Source organism: Narcine bancroftii, chromosome 1 (genome assembly GCF_036971445.1).
Source record: "Narcine bancroftii isolate sNarBan1 chromosome 1, sNarBan1.hap1, whole genome shotgun sequence".
NCBI classification, from domain to species: Eukaryota; Metazoa; Chordata; class Chondrichthyes; order Torpediniformes; family Narcinidae; genus Narcine; species Narcine bancroftii.
In genome coordinates, this window is record NC_091469.1 from 132,325,807 (window position 1) to 132,345,602 (window position 19,796).

Here is a 19,796-nt window from a genome sequence, read left to right on the forward strand (position 1 = left end):
AGGGGGAATCTTGTAGAAACTTATAAAATTCTTAAGGGTTTAGACAGACTAGATGCAGGAATGTTGTTTCCAATGCTGGGAAAAACCAGAACCAGGCGCCATAGTTTAAGGATAAGGGGGAAGTTTTTTAGGGCTGAGATGAGGAAAAATTTCTTCTCTCAGAGTGGTAAATGTGTGGAATTCTTTGCCACAGGAAGTAGTTGAGGCCGGTTCCCTGTCAATATTTAAGTGTAGGTTAGATTTGGCCCTTGTGACCAAGGGGATTAGGGGGTATAGGGAGAAGACAGGAATCAGGTACTGATCAGCCATGATCATAATGAATGGCGGTGTAGGCTTGAAGGACCAAATGGCCGACTCCTGCACCTATTTTCTATGTTTCTATGTTTCTATGGGACAGGATTTACTGGAAATGCATGGACTTGTGGGGAATAAAATGCATGGTTTTGTGAAGAGAAGATCTGGTCTCATAAATTTGAGTTTTTTGTTGAGGTAACAAGATCATTAATGAGGGGAGGACAGTGGAAATTGTCTACATAGACTTTAGTAACACAATTACAAAGTCCCTCATGGTAAACTGATCCAGAAGATTAAGTCATGTGGATTTCATGGTGAGTTGTTATGTTGAATATAAAATTGGCATGATTAAAAAAGAGAGTTTAGTATGTTTCGAGGTATGTTACCAGTGGTGTTCCACAGATATCTATGTTGGAACTGGACCAAAATCTAGGTGTAGCGACTTCCTTCCTATTCACTTATAGAGTCACTTGAAGGCTAAGTTAGGGAGTTTGTCTGCGACATATTTTCTTTCATTACTGGTACAAGTTCAGTTGTATTTAAATTCTTTATTTTTAACATGCAAAATTTGTAACCTTCTTTCCTGATATTCTATATAGTAGATACTTAACAGCAAAACATTTTTATACAAGTTAACGAGGCCTAAACAAGATGGTCAACAGAAATTGTCAACCCTAACTTACCCTCCTTCTAGTTTCCAACTGCCGATGCTGGCTATAGAACCTCATTTTAAGTGTGCGCATAACTCCTTGGTGCGGTACACTGGCCCTGGCTCCAACCACTTCGCTACTGAGGTCGAACTGAGTGCTCTGTGGCACATGCGTACTGGCCGACACCCCAGACCCTGGCTGACACTGCTGTCGCTGGGGCTGAGCCAACCATGCATGTGCCACCATGCTCCGGCTCCAAAAATGGTGCCGGCCCTGACACATATGCTGATGGGAAGAGGCCTATGGACCCTGTAGAATACCGCCGATGTCCACGACCGCAACAGGTAAGGTCCAAGTATGTGGCTGTTACACCGGCCCCTAATTATTATAATAAGTGTAATGTCTCCTAATGATAATAATTACATAACTATAATCCATTATTACAACAATTGACCACATAAAATTTGAAATGTTATACAGGTCTTCTTTCTCTGTCTTTATCACCACTCTGGAGTCTGTTTATGGACAAAGTACAAAACACAAAATCCCACAAAATAAAGTCAGTTTGTACTTATTACAGTTCCTCCATCTCCGGTCAAATCCATGAGTCAAAACATCGTCCAGCAAACCTCAAATCTCCCTCAGACACAATAGGTACAGCTTTCTGCTTAAATTTAACATGAGGTATGTCTTCAGCATGTCGTGGTGATTTCTTCCTTTTTCCAGCCTTCCATTGTCATAGTAAAGATTTGAACTTTTGGAACCAGATTTGCTCATCTTTTTTCTTTCTTTTTCTCAGTTGTTCACAGATAAGGTTAGATTCAAACAACATTAGTTCTTCAAGCTCAGCAACCAGCCGCAGCATTTGTCGAATCCTTCTGTTTAGAAGTAGACTGGTTTCTCTTCTAGCTCCAACAAATTTCTTTAACTAGAACTGCAGCCTTTTCAACAACTCTGGGCTTCTATTTTATTTTCCTGCAATTCCAGATGCAATTTTACAACTTCCAATTCAGTCTGATTTTCTGACAGTTTATTTTGAAGCCTTTTATCTCTGCATTCAACTCTTTTGAGAAGAAAATAATTCTCTCATTACCTTGCAAGAAGTTACTCACTTGATCCGCAGTTAGAAGGTCACGTGATACATTTCTGCCTGCAATTGTAAACTCAAAGTGTCTGAATTTATTCATCCTGTTCGTTACATTGGTGGAATGCAACTTGTCTTTATTTCTGCATCGTTATCAGCTGGGCCTTCAAGTTACATTCTTGATTGTTTCCCATAGTCAGCTGTCCAATGACCTGTTCTCTTTCAAAAGATGATTTTGCTTCTCCAACTTCTTGCATCGTGGTAAGGCTGAATCACTTTCCTCATTAATTGTATTCCTTTCTTCAGCTTTTTGGCTTTGAGAATTCTATTTACAATTAAATCTCTATTCTTGTTAACCGCTCTCTGGACCTTTCCCTCGGTCACTTTCAAAAATGAAGATTCATTGGGTTCATTTTCAAAGTTAAAATCTTTCTGTTTTCATGATTATCCAATATTTCTAAATCCCGTTCCAACATTTTGTTCTTTGAAGCCAGTTTCCCCAATTTGTCCTTTATTCCATCAGCGCAATTTTCTGTGTTCTCCACTTTTGCAGCATGTTGCAAAATGTCTTCATTGGCCTTGTCTGCTCTAACCTCTGAGCTACAGAAGCTCCTTTCAGATTTATTTTCAGTCAACAATCAGCGACAGTATTTGCAGCATCTTCTACGATTTCATTTTTATCTATTGTTGATGAAAATAATTCCTTCAATATTGGTTTCAATACCTCTGATTTGATCTGTTACCTTTTCTTCAGAAGTGAACTTCTTGTTTACAACCTTGTGCTGTTCCCATAACTCATCATGTTTCTCAACCGAAATCCTATTATCATCTCTGTCCAAGGGGGCTATTCTTGGTGTTCGAGCCCTGGCAACACCATGCTTGGAGAGGATTTGTCCATGTATATTCATGCCTTGTGACTATGGTACGACCAGTACTCCATTATGGTCCCTTCATTGCTCCTCCTGTTCCATTCACTACTCCTCCTGTTCCCTTTGCTGCCTCCTCCTGTTCCCTTCACTGCTCCTCCTGTTCCCTTCACTCCTTCTCCTGTTCCATTCGCTGCCTCCTCCTGTTCCCTTCGCTGCCTCCTCCTGTTCCCTTCATTGCTCCTCCTGTTCCCTTCACTGCTCCTCCTGTTCCCTTCACTCCTTCTCCTGTTCCATTCGCTGCCTCCTCCTGTTCCCTTCGCTGCCTCCTCCTGGTCTCTTCGTTGCTCCTCCTGTTCCCTTCACTGCTCCTCCCGTTCCCTTCGCTGCCTCCTCCTGTTCCCTTCACTGCTCCTCCTGTTCCCTTCACTGCCCCTCCTGTTCCATTCGCTACTCCTCCCGTTCCCTTCGCTGCCTCCTCCCGTTCCCTTCACTGCTCCTCCCGTTCCCTTCACTGCTCCTCCTGTTCCCTTCACTGCTCCTCCCGTTCCCTTCGCTGCCTCCTCCTGTTCCATTCGCTACTCCTCCCGTTCCCTTTGCTGCCTCCTCCTGTTCCCTTCTTTGCTCCTCCTGTCCCCTTCACTGCTCCTCCTGTTCCCTTCACTGCTCCTCCTGTTCCCTTCACTGCTCCTCCTGTTCCCTTCACTGCTCCTCCTGTTCCCTTCACTGCTCCTCCTGTTCCCTTCACTGCCCCTCCTGTTCCATTCGCTACTCCTCCTGTTCCCTTTGCTGCCTCCTCCTGTTCCCTTCATTGCTCCTCCTGTTCCCTTCACTGCTCCTCCTGTTCCCTTCACTGCTCCTCCTGTTCCCTTCACTGCTCCTCCTGTTCCCTTCACTGCTCCTCCTGTTCCATTCACTACTCCTCCCGTTCCCTTTGCTGCCTCCTCCTGTTCCCTTCATTGCTCCTCCTGTTCCCTTCACTGCTCCTCCTGTTCCCTTCACTGCTCCTCCTGTTCCATTCACTACTCCTCCTGTTCCCTTCATTGCTCCTCCTGTTCCCTTCACTGCTCCTCCTGTTTCCTTCACTGCTCCTCCTGTTCCATTCAGTACTCCTCCCGTTCCCTTTGCTGCCTCCTCCTGTTCCCTTCACTGCTCCTCCTGTTCCCTTCACTGCTCCTCCTGTTTCCTTCACTGCTCCTCCTGTTCCATTCACTACTCCTCCCGTTCCCTTCGCTGCCTCCTCCTGTTCCCTCCACTGCTCCTCCTGTTCCCTTCATTGCTCCTCCTGTTCCATTCGCTACTCCTCCCGTTCCCTTTGCTGCCTCCTCCTGTTCCCTTTGCTGCATCATTAGCTGCTCATCTAAGGCGTATTTTTCATCAAGTGTAAACATTGGTGCTTGAAGAGCTCCTAACTCAGCCTTGGCCTTTATACGTACAGTTGAAACAATTGAAACGTGGGAAGCCCCGGAGCCCACTTTGGAACTTCTTTTACTACCTCCACTGCCTGGTTCAAGGAATACCTGTGTACATACTGTTGTATTCCTGTTCTCGGCCTTAGGTATATAGACACTTTTGAGCATTTTCCGTTATCCTAAGACCATTCATCTGAACCAAGACTATAACGCTGTTCTCTGCTGAATTTACTTATGGTACATCATTTATTGCCCAAAATTCTGACTCCTTTTCAAATACTAATCATACATTTTCATCCCTTTCATCCTCTTTGCCAAAATTTTGTGACATTTTTTTTGCCATTTCTGTACCACTGAAAAGGGAAAATATGGTAGAATCAGCTAACATCATCCGCAGGACTTTCACAGAGTCTTTACCCTCATCAACCGAAGTTTTTTTAGTTTTCAATTCCAGTGACGTGAAGATAATTGTCGCCTGATGTACTTAGCCTTCGTTGCTTCAGTTCTGCTCCGAGTTCCGCAGCCCTCACGTCTTCAATACGTTGCTCTTCAATAGCAACACCAGCGACAGCTGAGCCCATTTTACTCCACTTGTTCCACTGTCCTTCGAACCTGAGCACCAAGCATGCACAACACGAACCAATTCAACAGTCTCCTATGGACCAGCGGCAGCAACTCCAATTCCAAATAGGGTTCCAAACTTGCCACAAATACACAGGAGCCCACAGACATAAGCCTCTGATGGCTGAAAATGTGCTGCTGTTGACGAATGTTTTCACTGCAACATCCATCCATAATATCATTAATTTTCAAGAAATGGCTTTGCCAACATGTCGACAGAATCTTCTAACAGATTAGAAGTTTCTAATTCTTTTTCTGGCCACTACTCTGGCCGATCGATGTTGATTGCAAACTGCAAAGCATTTCCACATTTCTAAGATGGCTGCCATATTATTTTCAATATCACTCCAAACTCAGAGGGGTTATTTTCTATCTTATATCGTACTATTTTCTGTTCCAACAATAATTCTCTGTTGACTAAATACAACAGTTTCTGTTCACTTAATTTCTGTCGATTTATTACAACAATTTCTGTTGACCTATTGTAGTGACTTCCTTCCTATTCACTTATATAGTTGTTTAGAGGCTGAGTTAGGGGCTTGTCAATCATTTCCAGTACAAGTTCAGTTGTATTTAAGTTCTTTATTTTTAACATGCAAAACTTGTAACCTTTGAAGCGCTCTCAATAACTATATGAAACTATAGGCTTTTATTTACAATGCATTTGAAGGCTTTCTGGGGAGGGCTTGTGGTGTTGGAGCCTTTATACAGGGCCAAGAGTGAGGAGCCATGGGTCCAGCCACAGAACGGGGCAGAGCCAGATGAAAGAGTTCATCACATTCACCCCATTTTTTGTCTGGCGGGGTTACGTGGGGCACAAAGTCGTACAAAAGTCTTAGAGTTTAAGCCTGTCTGATGGCCTGGTCATCCTTTGAGAGTGGCGGAGAGTTGGTTTCTTTGCTGTAGCTGAGGCCGTTGATTCCTCCTGGTCTTTCAGCACTGTTTTTACTTGCTGGGAGCCTGGCGGCTCAACTGGAGTGACTGGGGTGGGGGCATGGCCAGGATGCCATCGTATGTAGTGTGTCCATGGGAGAGGAAGGAGCTGTTTGGTGGGTATGTTCCTCGAGTGCTCCCGCTACCCCACAGGCGCGAGGTCGCAGATGGAGACAGTTTCCTCATGCACATCTGGGTAGGCCATGTACGCATATTGGGGGTTTGCATGGAGGAGCTGGACCTTTTTGATGAGTGGGTAATTTTTATGGCCCCTCACATACTTCCATAGCAGAGCTGTCCCTGGGGACATCAACCAGGATGGAAGGGTGGTCCCCGATGCGGACTTCCTGGGGAAGGAGAAAATTCATTCATGAGGGGTAGCCTTGGTGCCAGTACATAACATTGACCTGATTGCATGGTGCGCTTCGGAAGGACCTTCTACCAGTGAGAAACAGTCAGCCCCTAGACTTAAAGGCAAGGAGAATGGCCTTCCACATGGTGGCGTTCTCCCTCTCTACCTGGCCATTCCCTCGGGGGTTATAACTAGTGATCCTGCTGGTGGTGATACCTCTGGCATGCAGGTATTGGCACAGCTTGTTACTCATGAGTGAGGACCCCCGATCACTATAGACATATGACGGGCATTCGAATAGAGCAAACAAATTGTGCAGTGCCCTAATGACTGTGGTAATGGTTATGTCTGGGCAAGGGATGGCAAAGGGGAAACGTGAATACTCATTGATGACCATGAGGAAATGCACATTGTGGTTGGTGGAGGGGAGGGGAGGGGTCCATTGAAGTTCATATTCAGGTATTCAAACAACCATGTGGACTCTATATGGCTGGTAGAAGTGTGGTTTGCACACAGCACAGACCTCGCAGACCCTAGTCATGTCTTTGACATCCCCGATAGAATACGGCAGATTATGAGATTTAATGAAGTGAGAAAATCTTGTGACACCAGGGTGGCAGAGGCCATTGTGGAGGGTCTTGAGGTGATCTCTCTGTGCATTGGCATATGTCTCTTGGGATAGGGCATCTTGGGCTCATTGAGCTTTCCCAATTGATACAGAAAATCCTCCTCAAAATTTTATCATCCTTTATTTTAGCCTGCTGTTTACTGTTAAACATAAATGCCATTGGTCCTTGAGCAGGGTAAAATGTCTGCCGGCCAGGTAATGCCTCCAGTGCTGCACCACCTCAACTATTGCCTGAGCCTCTTTCTCGATGGAAGAGTGTTGAATTTCAGGTCCCCGGAGGGTATGGGAGAAAAAGGCCATTGGCTGACCTGCTTGGTACAGGGAGGGTGAAATTGGACACATCGTTCTCAACATGAAGCAGGGCATATTCATCCACCGCACATGTTGTGGCTTTAGTGATGTCCTCTTTTATCTGACTGATGGCTGCATGGGCGTCTTTTGTCAAGGGGAGGGATGTGGACTTGATAAGGGGGTGGGTTTTGTCTGCATAATTAGAGACCCACTGGGCGTAGTAGGAAAAGAATCCCAGGCATCTTTTCAGGGCTTTGAGGCTGTGGGGAAGGGGGAGCTCTAGCAGTGGGCGCATGAGGTTGGGGTCAGGGCCAATAACCACATTCTCCACAACACAGCCAAGATCGCCAGGCAGGTAGACCAGTTGTAGGTGAGGTTTAGGTGTTTGGCTGTTGTGAGGAATTTCTGGAGGTTGGCGTCATGATCTTGCAGGTCATGGCCGCAGATCGTGACATTATCTAAGTAAGGGAATGTGTTCATTTTGGACTGCCAGGATGAGTATTAAAGTTGGAAATTAAATTGCAGTGGTATAAAATAGATTTGTCCCCCTTTGGAATACTGTGTGCAGTTCTGGATGGCACACTGTCGTAAAGCTGTGGAGGCTTTGGAGGGGTTCATGAGGATATCGCTTGAATTGCATTCTCTCGAATTCTGGAGGCTGTTGGGTGACTTGATAGAAGTATATAGAATTTTGAGAATAAATTAGAATAAATAGTCTTAGAATAAATAGTCTTTTTCCTTGGGTGCAAATGTAAAATACTTGAGGGCATAGGTTTGATGAGAGAGTGGGAAAGTGTAAAGGAGATATGAGAGGCAAGTTTACACATAAGTGCCTGGAATATGCTTCTGGGGAGGTGGAAGAAGTAGATAAGAAAGCAATGTCTTAAGACGGATTTAGACAGGTGAGGGAACAGGAATATGGAGCACCTGCAGACAGATGAGATTTTTTTTGATTGGCATCATTTTAAGCGTAGACATGGCATGTCAAAGGGCCTATTCCCATTCTATGTTTTATTTTTAAATGATAGCTGTGGAGAGCATTGGTTTAAAATAAGGGGCATGAGGTTTGGAGGGAATTTGAAAAATATTTTCTTCATCTAAAGAAGTGTTGAAATCTGGATTGTGGCGGAGGCGGATCTCTCACAACTTTATTTATTTATAGTCAGGAATTAAATGTTTGCCGTAATGATGTTAGGCTTATGTTTTAGTTTTCCTTGTGTTGAGACATACCCAGTACGATTCAACATTTGATGCTGTGAAGCTGACAGAAAGAAAGAAATATTCAGGACGGGTACAACCGCGAGGCCATTAAATCTAGTGAAACAAAATCAAAGTTTCCCCAATAGTTAAAACCTTGCACTGAGAAATGGAAAGAAAACTGAAATTCTCCAGGCAGTAAGATCACATTTAAACACCCCATTAAAAAAAAACAGGGCACCAGATTAACATTAAACTTAGCTTCCTGTTCAGATCACTCCAGGAAAATGTCAATTTTTTTTTACAGTATGAGAATTTTTTAAATGCAAGCATGTCTCTGAGGGAAGGGGGTGACTGATTAATGGGAGAGGTGAGCAGACGAGGAAAAATGTGTTGGTAAAATAATATTACACACACCTTGCCTCAAATGCCCCAGAAAACTATTTACCAAATGCATTCTGAAGTTTTATTATCCTGTCTAGGCTAAAAGTAGAGGTCATATGGATAATCCGTAACATTGCAACTAAATTATCTAACAGTTGAAAGGTTAGGACTTTAAATTTTGAATGATTTAAGGGTGTGGCTGTGAGTTCTATTTTAGGCCATTATGAGGAACTGTGGAGGGTTGTGTGATCACTCCATAGTCATTTGGTTAAGGCTTTCCAGACTTGTGAGGCACAAGTTTCCATCCCATTCTGAGTGACCCTGGGACAGCCATTGTCCTGGAGACGCTTTTGGCCCAGCATTAGTGGTTATTGGTGATACTGCCTACAATTTCATTGTTAAACTCTGAAGAATCCTTGATTAGTTGCTGGATGCTGGCTGCCAGCCAGGGTGGCAGTGAGGACCTGTGCACAGCTGCAAGCCATTCTATGACATGGAAGGGTTGAAGCCAGCACCGGTCCCAATGATAACTACAGATAGAAACCTTGATAGTTTAAGCTGAGCAGCACTTTGGATTGGACACCATTGTTAAAACTGGCAAGCGTTGAATGGTAATTGTATGTACTCAATGGGAACAGATCTGTATCACAGGGTGCCTGCAAATGTTTCAGAATTGAGTTGGTTGCAAATTTCAGAAGCCTCTAGTGCCATTGAGTTGATGGTTTGCTTTTATTTGCACATTGCAGAGTATGCAAAAGAAAATGAGTCATTTGAATCTGTGTCTGGAAGACCATGAGTTATGTGCTGGGTCTGAGCTCTTCATTTTCAAACACTCTTTTTCCCATGGGCTGGACTGGCACACTAAAGGCAGTAGTGTGTTTCTTTATTAATTTCTCCCTTCATTAAGAGTTGGCCCAAAATCTATGGCAGTTATGGCTGTGAGGCAGGATCATGGTGACATAGAAAAGGGGAAAGCTGCCAGACTGACTTGCACCAGCTCTGCGAAGTGACTCCCTGTTTTAATGACACCAGGCTTTAAGCAACATTGAAATGGTGTTTAAGAAAATGAATGTCATTTGAAAAAAGATGTCAGCACTTAAAAAAATTTAGACATACAGCACAGTAACAGGCCCTTTCGGCCCATGAGCCTATGCCACGCAATTACATCCAATTGACCTACACCCCCCTATGCTTTTTGAATGGTGGGAGGAAACTGGAGCACCTGGAGGAAACCCACATGGACATGGGGAGAATGTACAGACAGTGTGGGATTCGAACCCAGGGCATGATCGCTGGTGCTCTAACAGTGTTGCGCTAACATCTTCGCTAACCGTGCCACACTTGTTCAAAGAGAAGTTTGTGTTCTGTATGAAATAGGTCCACCATGCCCCAGTTATTAAACCCAGTGAAGCTGACTTATCTGAAAGATTGGTCAACCTGCAGTGGGAAGTGTGAGCAGATCTATCCTTTTTCAAGGAGTTTTCTGGCTGCAGGAGCATTTCAGCTGGGTGAAGTTAAGAGAGGATGTCTGCTGGTTGGTGTCCATCTGCTAACATCAGACTCTCATTGCATGCCAAATGGTGTTAAAATCTGTGCAACAAGAAAGTCTGCAGACACTGTGAATGTCTAAATACACGAAGGTGCTGGAGGAACTCAGCAACTCTCGCAGCGTAGGAATAGAACAGGTCTTTCTACCTCAGGGGTGCATGTAATGATGTCATTTCCTGTGTAATGGAGGGTAGCCTGGAGAAGTTAGTTCACTTGGTTCTGAAGCAGAATCAGAATTCATTGTCATGAACATGTCATGAAATTTGCTGTTTTATGGCATGACAGTGCAAACATTTTTTATAAAGTGCCTTACAAAATAAATAAACTGCAAGAAAAATAAAAATACCAAGTAAGGCAGTGTGTGTGGTTCATTGTTCATTCAGGAGTCAAATGGTAGAAGCGAAGAAGCTGTTCTTGTGCCACTGAGTGCTCCTCTTCAGGCTCCTATACCTTTTTCCCTGGTGATAGCAGAGTGAAGACGGCACAGCCTGGGTGATAGAGGTCCTTGAGGAAAGAGGCTGCTTTCTTAAGGCACTTATAGATGTGTGTAGTGAAGTGAATGAATGTATTAATGAAGTGAAGACTGTACCATGATGTCACAGGCCGAGTTATCAACTCTCTGGAGTTTTTTCTTGTCGTGAGAGTTGGCGCCTCCATACCAACTAGCCAGATTCCTCTCCTTGGTACACCTGTGGAGATTTTTGAGAGTCGTTGGTGACATACCACCTCAGACATCTTAGAAAGTATAGCCGCTGGCGGGATTTCTTTGTGATTGCATCATCCTGGATGCTCCAGGACAGATCCTCGGAGATGTTGACACCCAGGAATTTGAAGTTCTTGACCCTCTCCACTGCTGACTCCTCGATGAGGACTGGTTCGTGTTCTCCTGATTTTCTCTTGAAGTTCACAATCACCTCTTTGGTCTTGCTAATGCTGAGTGCAAGTTTGCTGTTGTGACACCACTCAAATAGCTGATCTATCTCCTTGCTGTACCCTTCCTCATTGCCGTTTGCGATTTTGCTGACAACCTTGGTGTCACTGGCAAACTTGTAGATAGCATTTGAATTGTGCCTGGCCACACAGTCATGGCTGTAGAATGAGTAGAGCAGTGGGCTAAGCACGCATCCTTGAGGTGCTTTTGTGTTGATCATCAGTGAGGAGGAGATGATGTTTCCAATTCATACTGACTTTGGACTTCTGGTAAGGTAGTCAAGAATCCAGTTGCAGAGGGAGATGCAGAGGCTCAGTGTTTGGAGCTTGTTGACCAGTACTGAGGGAATAATGGTGTTAAAGGTTGAGCTGTAGTTGATGAGCAGCTGCATTTATGCTGTTTTCTAGCTGATCCAGAGCTAAGTGGATTGCCAGTGATTTTGTGCCTGCTGTGGAGTGATTTTCCTTGGGCATTCCATCTTGCGCTCTCTGCAGTGGCTCTATTGAAAGAGTGATATCTCAACCAGCATTGAGATCTAGCCTAATTCTCTGCTAATATTTTTACATAGCCCATTCACTAGCTCCATCCCCCCTGAACACTCCAATATCCTGCACTGATTTTTGCACAATCCCCTACAGCTACCCTAGTCAACTTTCATCCTGCAAAATCCGGAGCTCTGAGCCTGGTAGTTCCAAAGCAGCTTTTGTTGGTGTCCGTCCTTTCCCTGGCCCTTCTTCCAATCATGCCCCTTTCCCCTGAAAATGCTCCATAAAACAGGAACATAATGTCTTTGGCCCAGTCTTTGGCCTGTTTCCTTCCATGTGCTGGACACCAGTGCAACAGGTGAAGGAAAGGCTTTATCCTTGCAACCTAACGCTCAGCGCTACTAATATTTAAACTGGCAGGTCCAAGACTAAAGGCTTCGGTGCAACGCGTTGCTTCTAATTAGTATGACTCAGGGGGGGCAAAAATCGAAACACAAAGATGACTGAAACTATTTTTTTTTAAATCAGGTTGTGAGGTTGAGATTCGCAGTGTGAGGCCAACGTACTGCCAGAGGTACTACTACAACTCATCCGATGCTGACTTTAAGGTTGCCATTTCAAATGCTATTGATGTGTTAAGGTAGGATATCCTGAAATACCACTCCGTGACTCCAATGATTTTTTTTTTGCCTTTCAATTTTGGGTGGTCTTCTGGAGGATAGGCTTGGAGAACCTGCCTTCCTGTGTTTTGTTTTTCATCTCCTCTACTTTCTGAGGTTGGTTCTGCCAACAGTGTTGACATAGTGAACTCAAGAAACTTAATATTTTGTCATTTCTCCTCCATTTACATTGAACTGACTTCCATCTGTATAAACACACTTTCTACTTGGTGCAGAAGGAAGTGAAAGTGAATTTAAATAGCCACTGGTGACTAAAACCGTAAGTTTTAGCATTGTTCCTCCGACGTTATTTTTCAAGTGCTTCAGTGTTTTTTTTTCATTTTTCAGTCTGGTTCTTCTGCCTTGGTCATTCCACAATGCCAACTATAACAATTTTCTTTTAATCTGTTAAATGAATGAAATCGTATTTTGCTGACTGCCTGTTGTTGTTTTCTTAATGAGATTTGACTTTAGCACATGGATTAGCTCATTCTTTGCAACACAATGCCCATCAGGAGCCCACTATGTATATTCCTTGAGCCACAGAATGATTTCATTGGTAACACTGGACAACGAAGATCTTGCTTCCTGAACACTTATGGGTGTATTTTATGGATTTTGAGCTGCTGATCACAAAAATTGCCTTATAATGTTCCAATCACTTATCATATTTTAGATATAACCTATTTATGTGATTTCCTGTAAGTCCACTAGCACATTGGCCATATAGCATGCAGTTTTAGTCAGTCCAAGCATGCATGGGCATTCACTCATTGCAGGTGCTATGTAAACGTCTTAGGCTTTGGCATGCTTTGTCAGGATAGATGCAGACAGGCTATAAAAGCTGCTTACATCTACATGCTGTGCATTGATTAAAGATTGAACACATGTTCTTCAGGCCATAGCTTAGTGAGTTTACTTAACAAAAGCATTTATTGTCCAGGAAGATCCAATACAGCAGAAATGTCTTGTCAATGTCACCACAGTTGCGATACCTTCTGATACATTTGTGGCAAGTATACATTTAAGGCTCAAAGGCGTAGCATGACTGCACTTATTTAGAAAGTCTACTTCGGTTGTAATTTGGTGACCTAAGACAAACCCTCCTCACATTTGTTGTGCAACGTGTACAGTCGACCCGAGAATGTGACTCTGAGCTATTGGGAAGTCAATGCCATAAATTCAATTCAATATTTCTCCAACTTCCCAAGTGGAACAGCAACTCTGAAATTATCTTTGTGTTCAGCTTGAAGTTGTCTGTCACAATCCTCAATATCTTTTTATGAAGCAAACCTTTTGAAAAATACGTGGTCCAGTGTAATCAGTGGCACTGTATAAAATCCTCCACTGGATGAAGATTCATCTAGGTAATACAACAGAGCCTCAATTGACATTATTAATGCTTTCCAAATATCGGCAATGTCAATTCCACCTGACTAATCTGGAATTCCAGGTGGAATACAAGGTGGATGTGGCCATTTTTAGCCCTTCCTTGAGCAGGTGGAATTGATATGTTTATGGCCATCATTTCCAGCAGTTCTGTCATGAAGGTGCCTTTCCATGCTAAGCAAGTACTTGAAGATATGATTGTGTGATTCTCAAATGTGGAACCATTTAATTTATTCATTTTTAATTTAATTTATACATAAAGCCAGGTACGTTATGGAATATTCCAATGAGTGCTGTCCCAACAACTCTCAAGGGGTTCCAAGTCAAAACACTTTAAACATTAAATGGTAGCTAATTTAGTCTATTTTGTAGTTTGGGAGAGACAGCTATTACAAACTTCTGTTTTAGTAAAATAGGATTATCACTGTAAGGGATAGTATAGACAAGAGGGACTGAATGGTCACAGTTAACATTTCAGACAAACACGAGTCACAGCCCAGCGATAATTCGATACATTGGGAGAACTGAGAAGGTTTGTCACAGTCTGTTCCAGGATTCGATACATTGGCAAAGACACTGTGATTTTGCAAGGGAGAACCATTCTGGCTGCTGCAGAGAAAGCAGCTTTTTGAAGCAGCTCTGGTGGCCGCTGCTATTGTGGAATTCAGAGCAAAGTATGCTCTGTGAATGAGTGGGCCTTTTCGGTGGATTGACCTCTGCCAGGAGGGTCTTTTTGGGAAGCAACATACTTCGTTTTAAGTGTGACTAACAGTGAAGTTACTTGGAGAGACCGCTGCCAGGGTCTTGGAAGCTTCATGGAGACCGACCAGTGCAAGTCTTGCCTATAAAAGGATCAGGAATGTTGTGACCACAGCTCGTATGGATGGTCATTTGTTCAAAGGCAATGCAAGAAGAACTAGTGAGTCTGTAGCAGCCATAACTCCATTCTTCCTGTCAGTTCAACATTAATTCAGGGTATCAAATTTGAAAGGCCTAAGCCTCAACATTAAATTTGAAAGACTGAACTTTGAAAAAACTTTCTAGATTTTGGCCTGGACTGTAATGGTTTGGGTGTATCACACGCACAAGTTAAGACTACAGTTTAAGAGTAAGAAATAAAATTAGTGGTTTAAAATTTAACCCTGTCTGCTAGGCTTTTATTAACTACAGAATGGATGTCCATCCATGCTGGTCAACTGTCTTGGTCTGAGGAGGGGACTGTAGCACAGTCGCCTTTATTTAGGGGTCAGTGGGAGGAATCTCAGGCAGTCAGCGAGGGCCATGACCTAGCACATCCAAACATATATAGAGTGGTTTACCACATTCACCCCTTGTTTTTAAAAAGAGTCTGGTGGGATGAAGTGATTTAAAAGTCCTTACAGGTTAAGTCTTTTGGGTGGTTTAGTCTTCCTCTGCGACCATTGTGGTGCAGGTGTTGAACTTTGGTTGGTGTGGGACACCTGTACATTGTCTTCAGCGATGGCTTGGTTTATGTGTTGCACCGTCTCAGACGTTCCCTCCCCTGGGGCAGGGGTAACATTTTATGATTCTGGTGCCTAGCGGATAGTGGTAGATGAAGGTGGTGCGGGGTGGTCAGTCATGGCCTCGGGGACTCCTGAGGACACTAGGTCCCAAACAGAAACCATGTCCTCGCACCCACTGAGGGTACACCACATAAGCATATTGGGGGTTGGCATGGAGGAGATGGACCCTTTTAACCAGTGGATCAGACTTATGGCTCCTCACGTGCTTTTCGAGTAGGACCGGCCCTGGGGACGTCAACCAGGATGGCAGCGTGGTCACTGAAGTGAACTTCCTGGGGAAGGAAAACATCCTTCCATGTGAAGTGGCATTGGTGGCTGTATATAGCGATGATCTGATTGGAGTGGAGTGCATTGGGGAGGACATCTTGCCAATGGGAGACTGGAAGATCAGGGCTAGGAGGATGGCTTTCCAGATGATAGCATTCTCCTTTTTCACCAGCCCCTTCCCTTGAGAGTTGTAGCCGGCGGTCCTGCTTCATGCCAGAAGGTACTGATGCAACTCATCAATCATAAAAGAAGACCCCCATTTGCTATGGATATAGCATGGATACCCAAACAGAGTGAAGAGATTGGCAGGGCCTTGATAACTGTGGCAGTGTTCATGACCAGGCGGGATGGAAAACGGGAAACGCGAGTACTCATCAATGATGTTGAGGAAATACACAATGTGGTCAGAGGAGGGGAGGGCCACTTGAAATTGACGCTCAGGCATTCAAAGTGGTGGGCAGCCTTTATCAGATGTGCTCTATCTGGCTGATGGAAGTGTGGTTTGCATTTCGCACAGACCTGGCAGTTTTTGGTCATGTTCCTGATCTCCTCAATGGAATAAGGTAAATTGTGGGCTTTGACAAAGTGGTAGAGCCTGGTGACCCCAGGTTGGCAGAGGTTGTAGTCGAGGGCCAGTATCCAGCCTATTTGTGTGCTGGTACATGTTCCGTGGGTTAGAGCATCCGGGTCCATATAAGATATCATAATTGTAGGTGGAAAGTTTAATTCTCCACCTCAATATCTTATCATTTTTGATTTTATCTCACTGCTGGTTGTTGAACATGAATACAACAGCATCTTTGTCAGTCAGCAAGGTAAATAGTTTGCTGGTAAGGTAGTGTCTCCAGTACCGTACTGCCTCAACAATGGCCTAGGCTTCCTTCTCGACCAAGGAGTGTCAGATTTTGGGGCCCTGGGAGGGTGCGGGAGAAAAAAGCTATGGGTCTTCCTCCCTGGTGGAGGTGGCCACGGCGGTCAGACCCCACTTGGAATGGGGTGGATTGCAGCCTTGGCAATATCCATCTTGATACGGCTGAAGGCTGCATGGGCCTCTGATGTCAGGGGAAAAGAGGTGGATTTGATAACAGGGCGGGCCTTGTCCGCAAAATAGGGGACCCATTGGGGACGGTAAGAGGAGAAGCCCAGGCATCTTTTCAGGGTCTTGAGATTGTGGGGAAGGGGGCACATGCTGTCGGGATCGGGACCAATGACTCCATTCTCTGTGACACAGCCAAGGATGGGAAGGTGAGTTGTGTGAAACACACAAGGTGTTTGGTGGCCTGGAGACATTTTGGGAGGTTGGCAGGTTATGGCCGCAAATGATGATGTTGTCCAGATATGGGAATGTGGTGTGCAGCTTGTACTGGTCTACTATGTGGTCCATCTCCCGTTGGAAGACCGTAACCCCATTAGTGACTCCAAAGGGGACCCTCAGGAAATGGTAGAGGCAGCCATTTGCCTCAAAGACAATGTATCGGTGGTCCTCTGGGCAAATAGGTAGCTGGTGATATGCCGAGTTTAAATCGATGGTGGAGAATACTCGATATTGGGCAACTTGGTTTACCTTGTCGGCTATGTGGGGGAGAGGGTCTGCGTCCAGCTGTGTATATCTGTTAATGGTCTGACTGTAGTCTATGACCATTCTGTGTTTCACCCCATTCTTAAATACTGCTACTTGGGCTCTCCAGGGACTGGTGCTGGCTTCAATTATCAGAAGCCACTGTACCTGCAACATTGCAGTCTGCCAAACATAGCAATCTGGTACGGGTGTGGTGTTGATTAAAGGATAAATGTCGGGCTGGATACCAAGAACTCTCCTATTCTTTGACCTATTGCAACTTTTTATATTGACTTGGCCAAACAGCTGGGACCATCTTTCATAGTCTGAAATATTTAACCTATAATCAAGCAGTACTCCCTCAACTCACCTGGACTTCTGTAATCAGCTCTGGAGCAGCACAACCTTCTCTTTCCAGTTTAACTTCCTACCAGTTGAATCACCATTTGCTTCCTCCATTGTAAACCAAATTTCAACCTGGATTTGCCATTCAAATCAATCTCCCACTCCCTGAAGAGCCTTGTGAGCAATCTTATCAACTGCCTTCCTGCTCTGATTCCTGCTGAACCTAATTCATTGAGGATGCTCATTGATTCAGTTAACTTCTCTACGGATTCTTGGAGACTAATGATCCTTCCTCCACTGACACACAAGTCGATAATGAGTTTCATCAAGAAAAAGAGATTCATGGCTGATCTATTCCAATAGCACTGCTTAACCTACCACCAAGAAAGGATGAGAACACAATTGACCTGTAGTGGTGCTATGGTGGCATTACAACTCCCAGAAGGCATTGAACTGGTCATGTGACATCCATGCATGATGATGTCAGCGCGTGTCAAGAGAGTGATTCTGGCTTTTAAAAGTTTGCGCGGGTTATGAAGAATAAATCCGTTTGATTCACTCTAAAAATGCCTTGAGTGATTATTTTGTCGTGTTCACTATGAGTGACCCCAGTGAGTCCAAAAACGTATTTTTGGACAAGCATGGACTCTGCAGCCATTGCTCTGAAGTTCCCACCTTTCTGGACAGCTGAGCCTGAATTGTGGTTCCAAGATTGAAGCACAATTTAATCTTCGCAAAGTCGAAATGGACACCACTCGTTATTACCATGTTGTCAGTGCCCTGGACCAGGCTGTTGCTCAGAGGGTTGACGACTTCCTACGGGATCCACCACATACAAGCAAGTATGACGCTTTAAAAGCACTTTTATTACGTGTATATGGTATGTCCCATAGGGAAAGGGCAGCCAAATGATTACATTTCAATGGGTTTGGAGACCATGCTCCTTCAAAACTGATGGATGAAATGCTGTTCCTGGCAGCTGGCGAAAGTCCCAATATGTTATTCGAGCAGCTCTTTTTAGAGTGAATTCCAGACGATATTAGGCTCTTGTTATCCAAGTGTTCACTTAAAGACCCAAGGGCTGTAGCAGCGGAGACAGACATTCTATGGCTGGCTAAAAAGCACAGCAAGGGAAGGCAAGTCTGCCAACCAAATCCTCGAATATTGACCCCATGTCACATTCTAATTCACTTAGCACATCACTCCCTACAAGCAAGAAACATCCCAAGGCACGCAAGCAGCCTGTGAACACCTTACCTTGGTGTTATTACCACAGGCATTAGGGGTAAATGCCTTCCACCCTGCCCATTTGTGGGAAACGCCTAGGCCAACGACCATCAAGGGCTGTGGTGGTTGGCGAGAAACCTGCAAGCCTACTGTATGTATGGGACCAGTTGTCCCAGCGAAAGTTTTTGGTGGGCATGGGTTCAGAAGTTGGAGTATTTCCACCCATCGGTTCCGACACACGTCATCCTACCCTGGACCTGCAACTACGAGCAGTTAACAGTTCCAACATTCTGACCTTTGGCACCAGGAAGATGAATGTCAAGTTCGAGAATCATCTCTACATTTGGCCATTTATTATAGCAGCAGTATCCCAACCTTTCTGTGGTGCCGATTTTCTTCAGGCTCATTCATTCCTCGTCGACTTAAAAGGCTGTCGGCTAATAGATGGAACTATTTTTCAGACTATTCCTCTGGCAGACGCCTATACCCTTGCTCGATGCCTTCAAACATTAAGTAAACTAGTAGATGAATTCTCTAAGCTGTTGGAAGATTTCCCTATGATTACTACTTTACATTTTTCTGCCTCTATTGCAAAGCCCAGTGTTACTCACCATATTGGTACTAAGGGCCCTCCTATCCATGCTACAATGGCTGCTTGCCTCCAGAGAAGCTGCACTTAGTTAAGGAAGAGTTTTCCAAGATGGAGGAGCTAGGCATAATTTGTAGGTCCGACAGTCCCTGGGCATCTCCTTTACGCAATGGAGTTGGCTTAACGACGCCACCATCCGGATCGTTATCTGATACCTCATATTCAGGATTTCTCTGCTAATTTGCATGGAGCGAAGATCTTCTCCAAAATAGACGGTGCGTGGCCATCACCAAGTACCGGTAGAGCCAGAAGACATTCCAAAAACAGCAATAGTTACCCTGTTTGGGTTATTTGAAATTTTTATGAATGCCATTTGGATTAAAAAATGCTGCTCAATCATTTCAACAGGTGATGGATGCTTTAGGACGTGGTATGACAAATGTCTTCATTTACCTGAACGACATTTTAGTGGCCAATGGGATTAAGGAAGAACATTTGGAACATCTTTGAACACTTTTTATTCGTCTTTGACCAACCCTTAA

The 19,796-nt window shown here is 44.3% G+C and overlaps 1 protein-coding gene and 1 pseudogene across 2 annotated transcripts in view; one reads left to right on the top strand and one right to left on the bottom strand.

Annotated features, from left to right (window-relative positions):
• The window catches only part of enpp6 (ectonucleotide pyrophosphatase/phosphodiesterase 6), a 93,770-nt gene that overhangs the window by 22,424 nt on the left and 51,550 nt on the right, over positions 1-19,796 (top strand). For both annotated transcript variants that reach the window (XM_069940287.1, XM_069940297.1), the window contains one exon: positions 12,205-12,316. In XM_069940287.1, the coding sequence (XP_069796388.1) occupies positions 12,205-12,316 (112 nt within the window). The remainder of the gene's footprint in view (positions 1-12,204; positions 12,317-19,796) is intronic.
• On the bottom strand, positions 3,003-4,188 carry LOC138754014 (golgin subfamily A member 6-like protein 25; annotated as a pseudogene).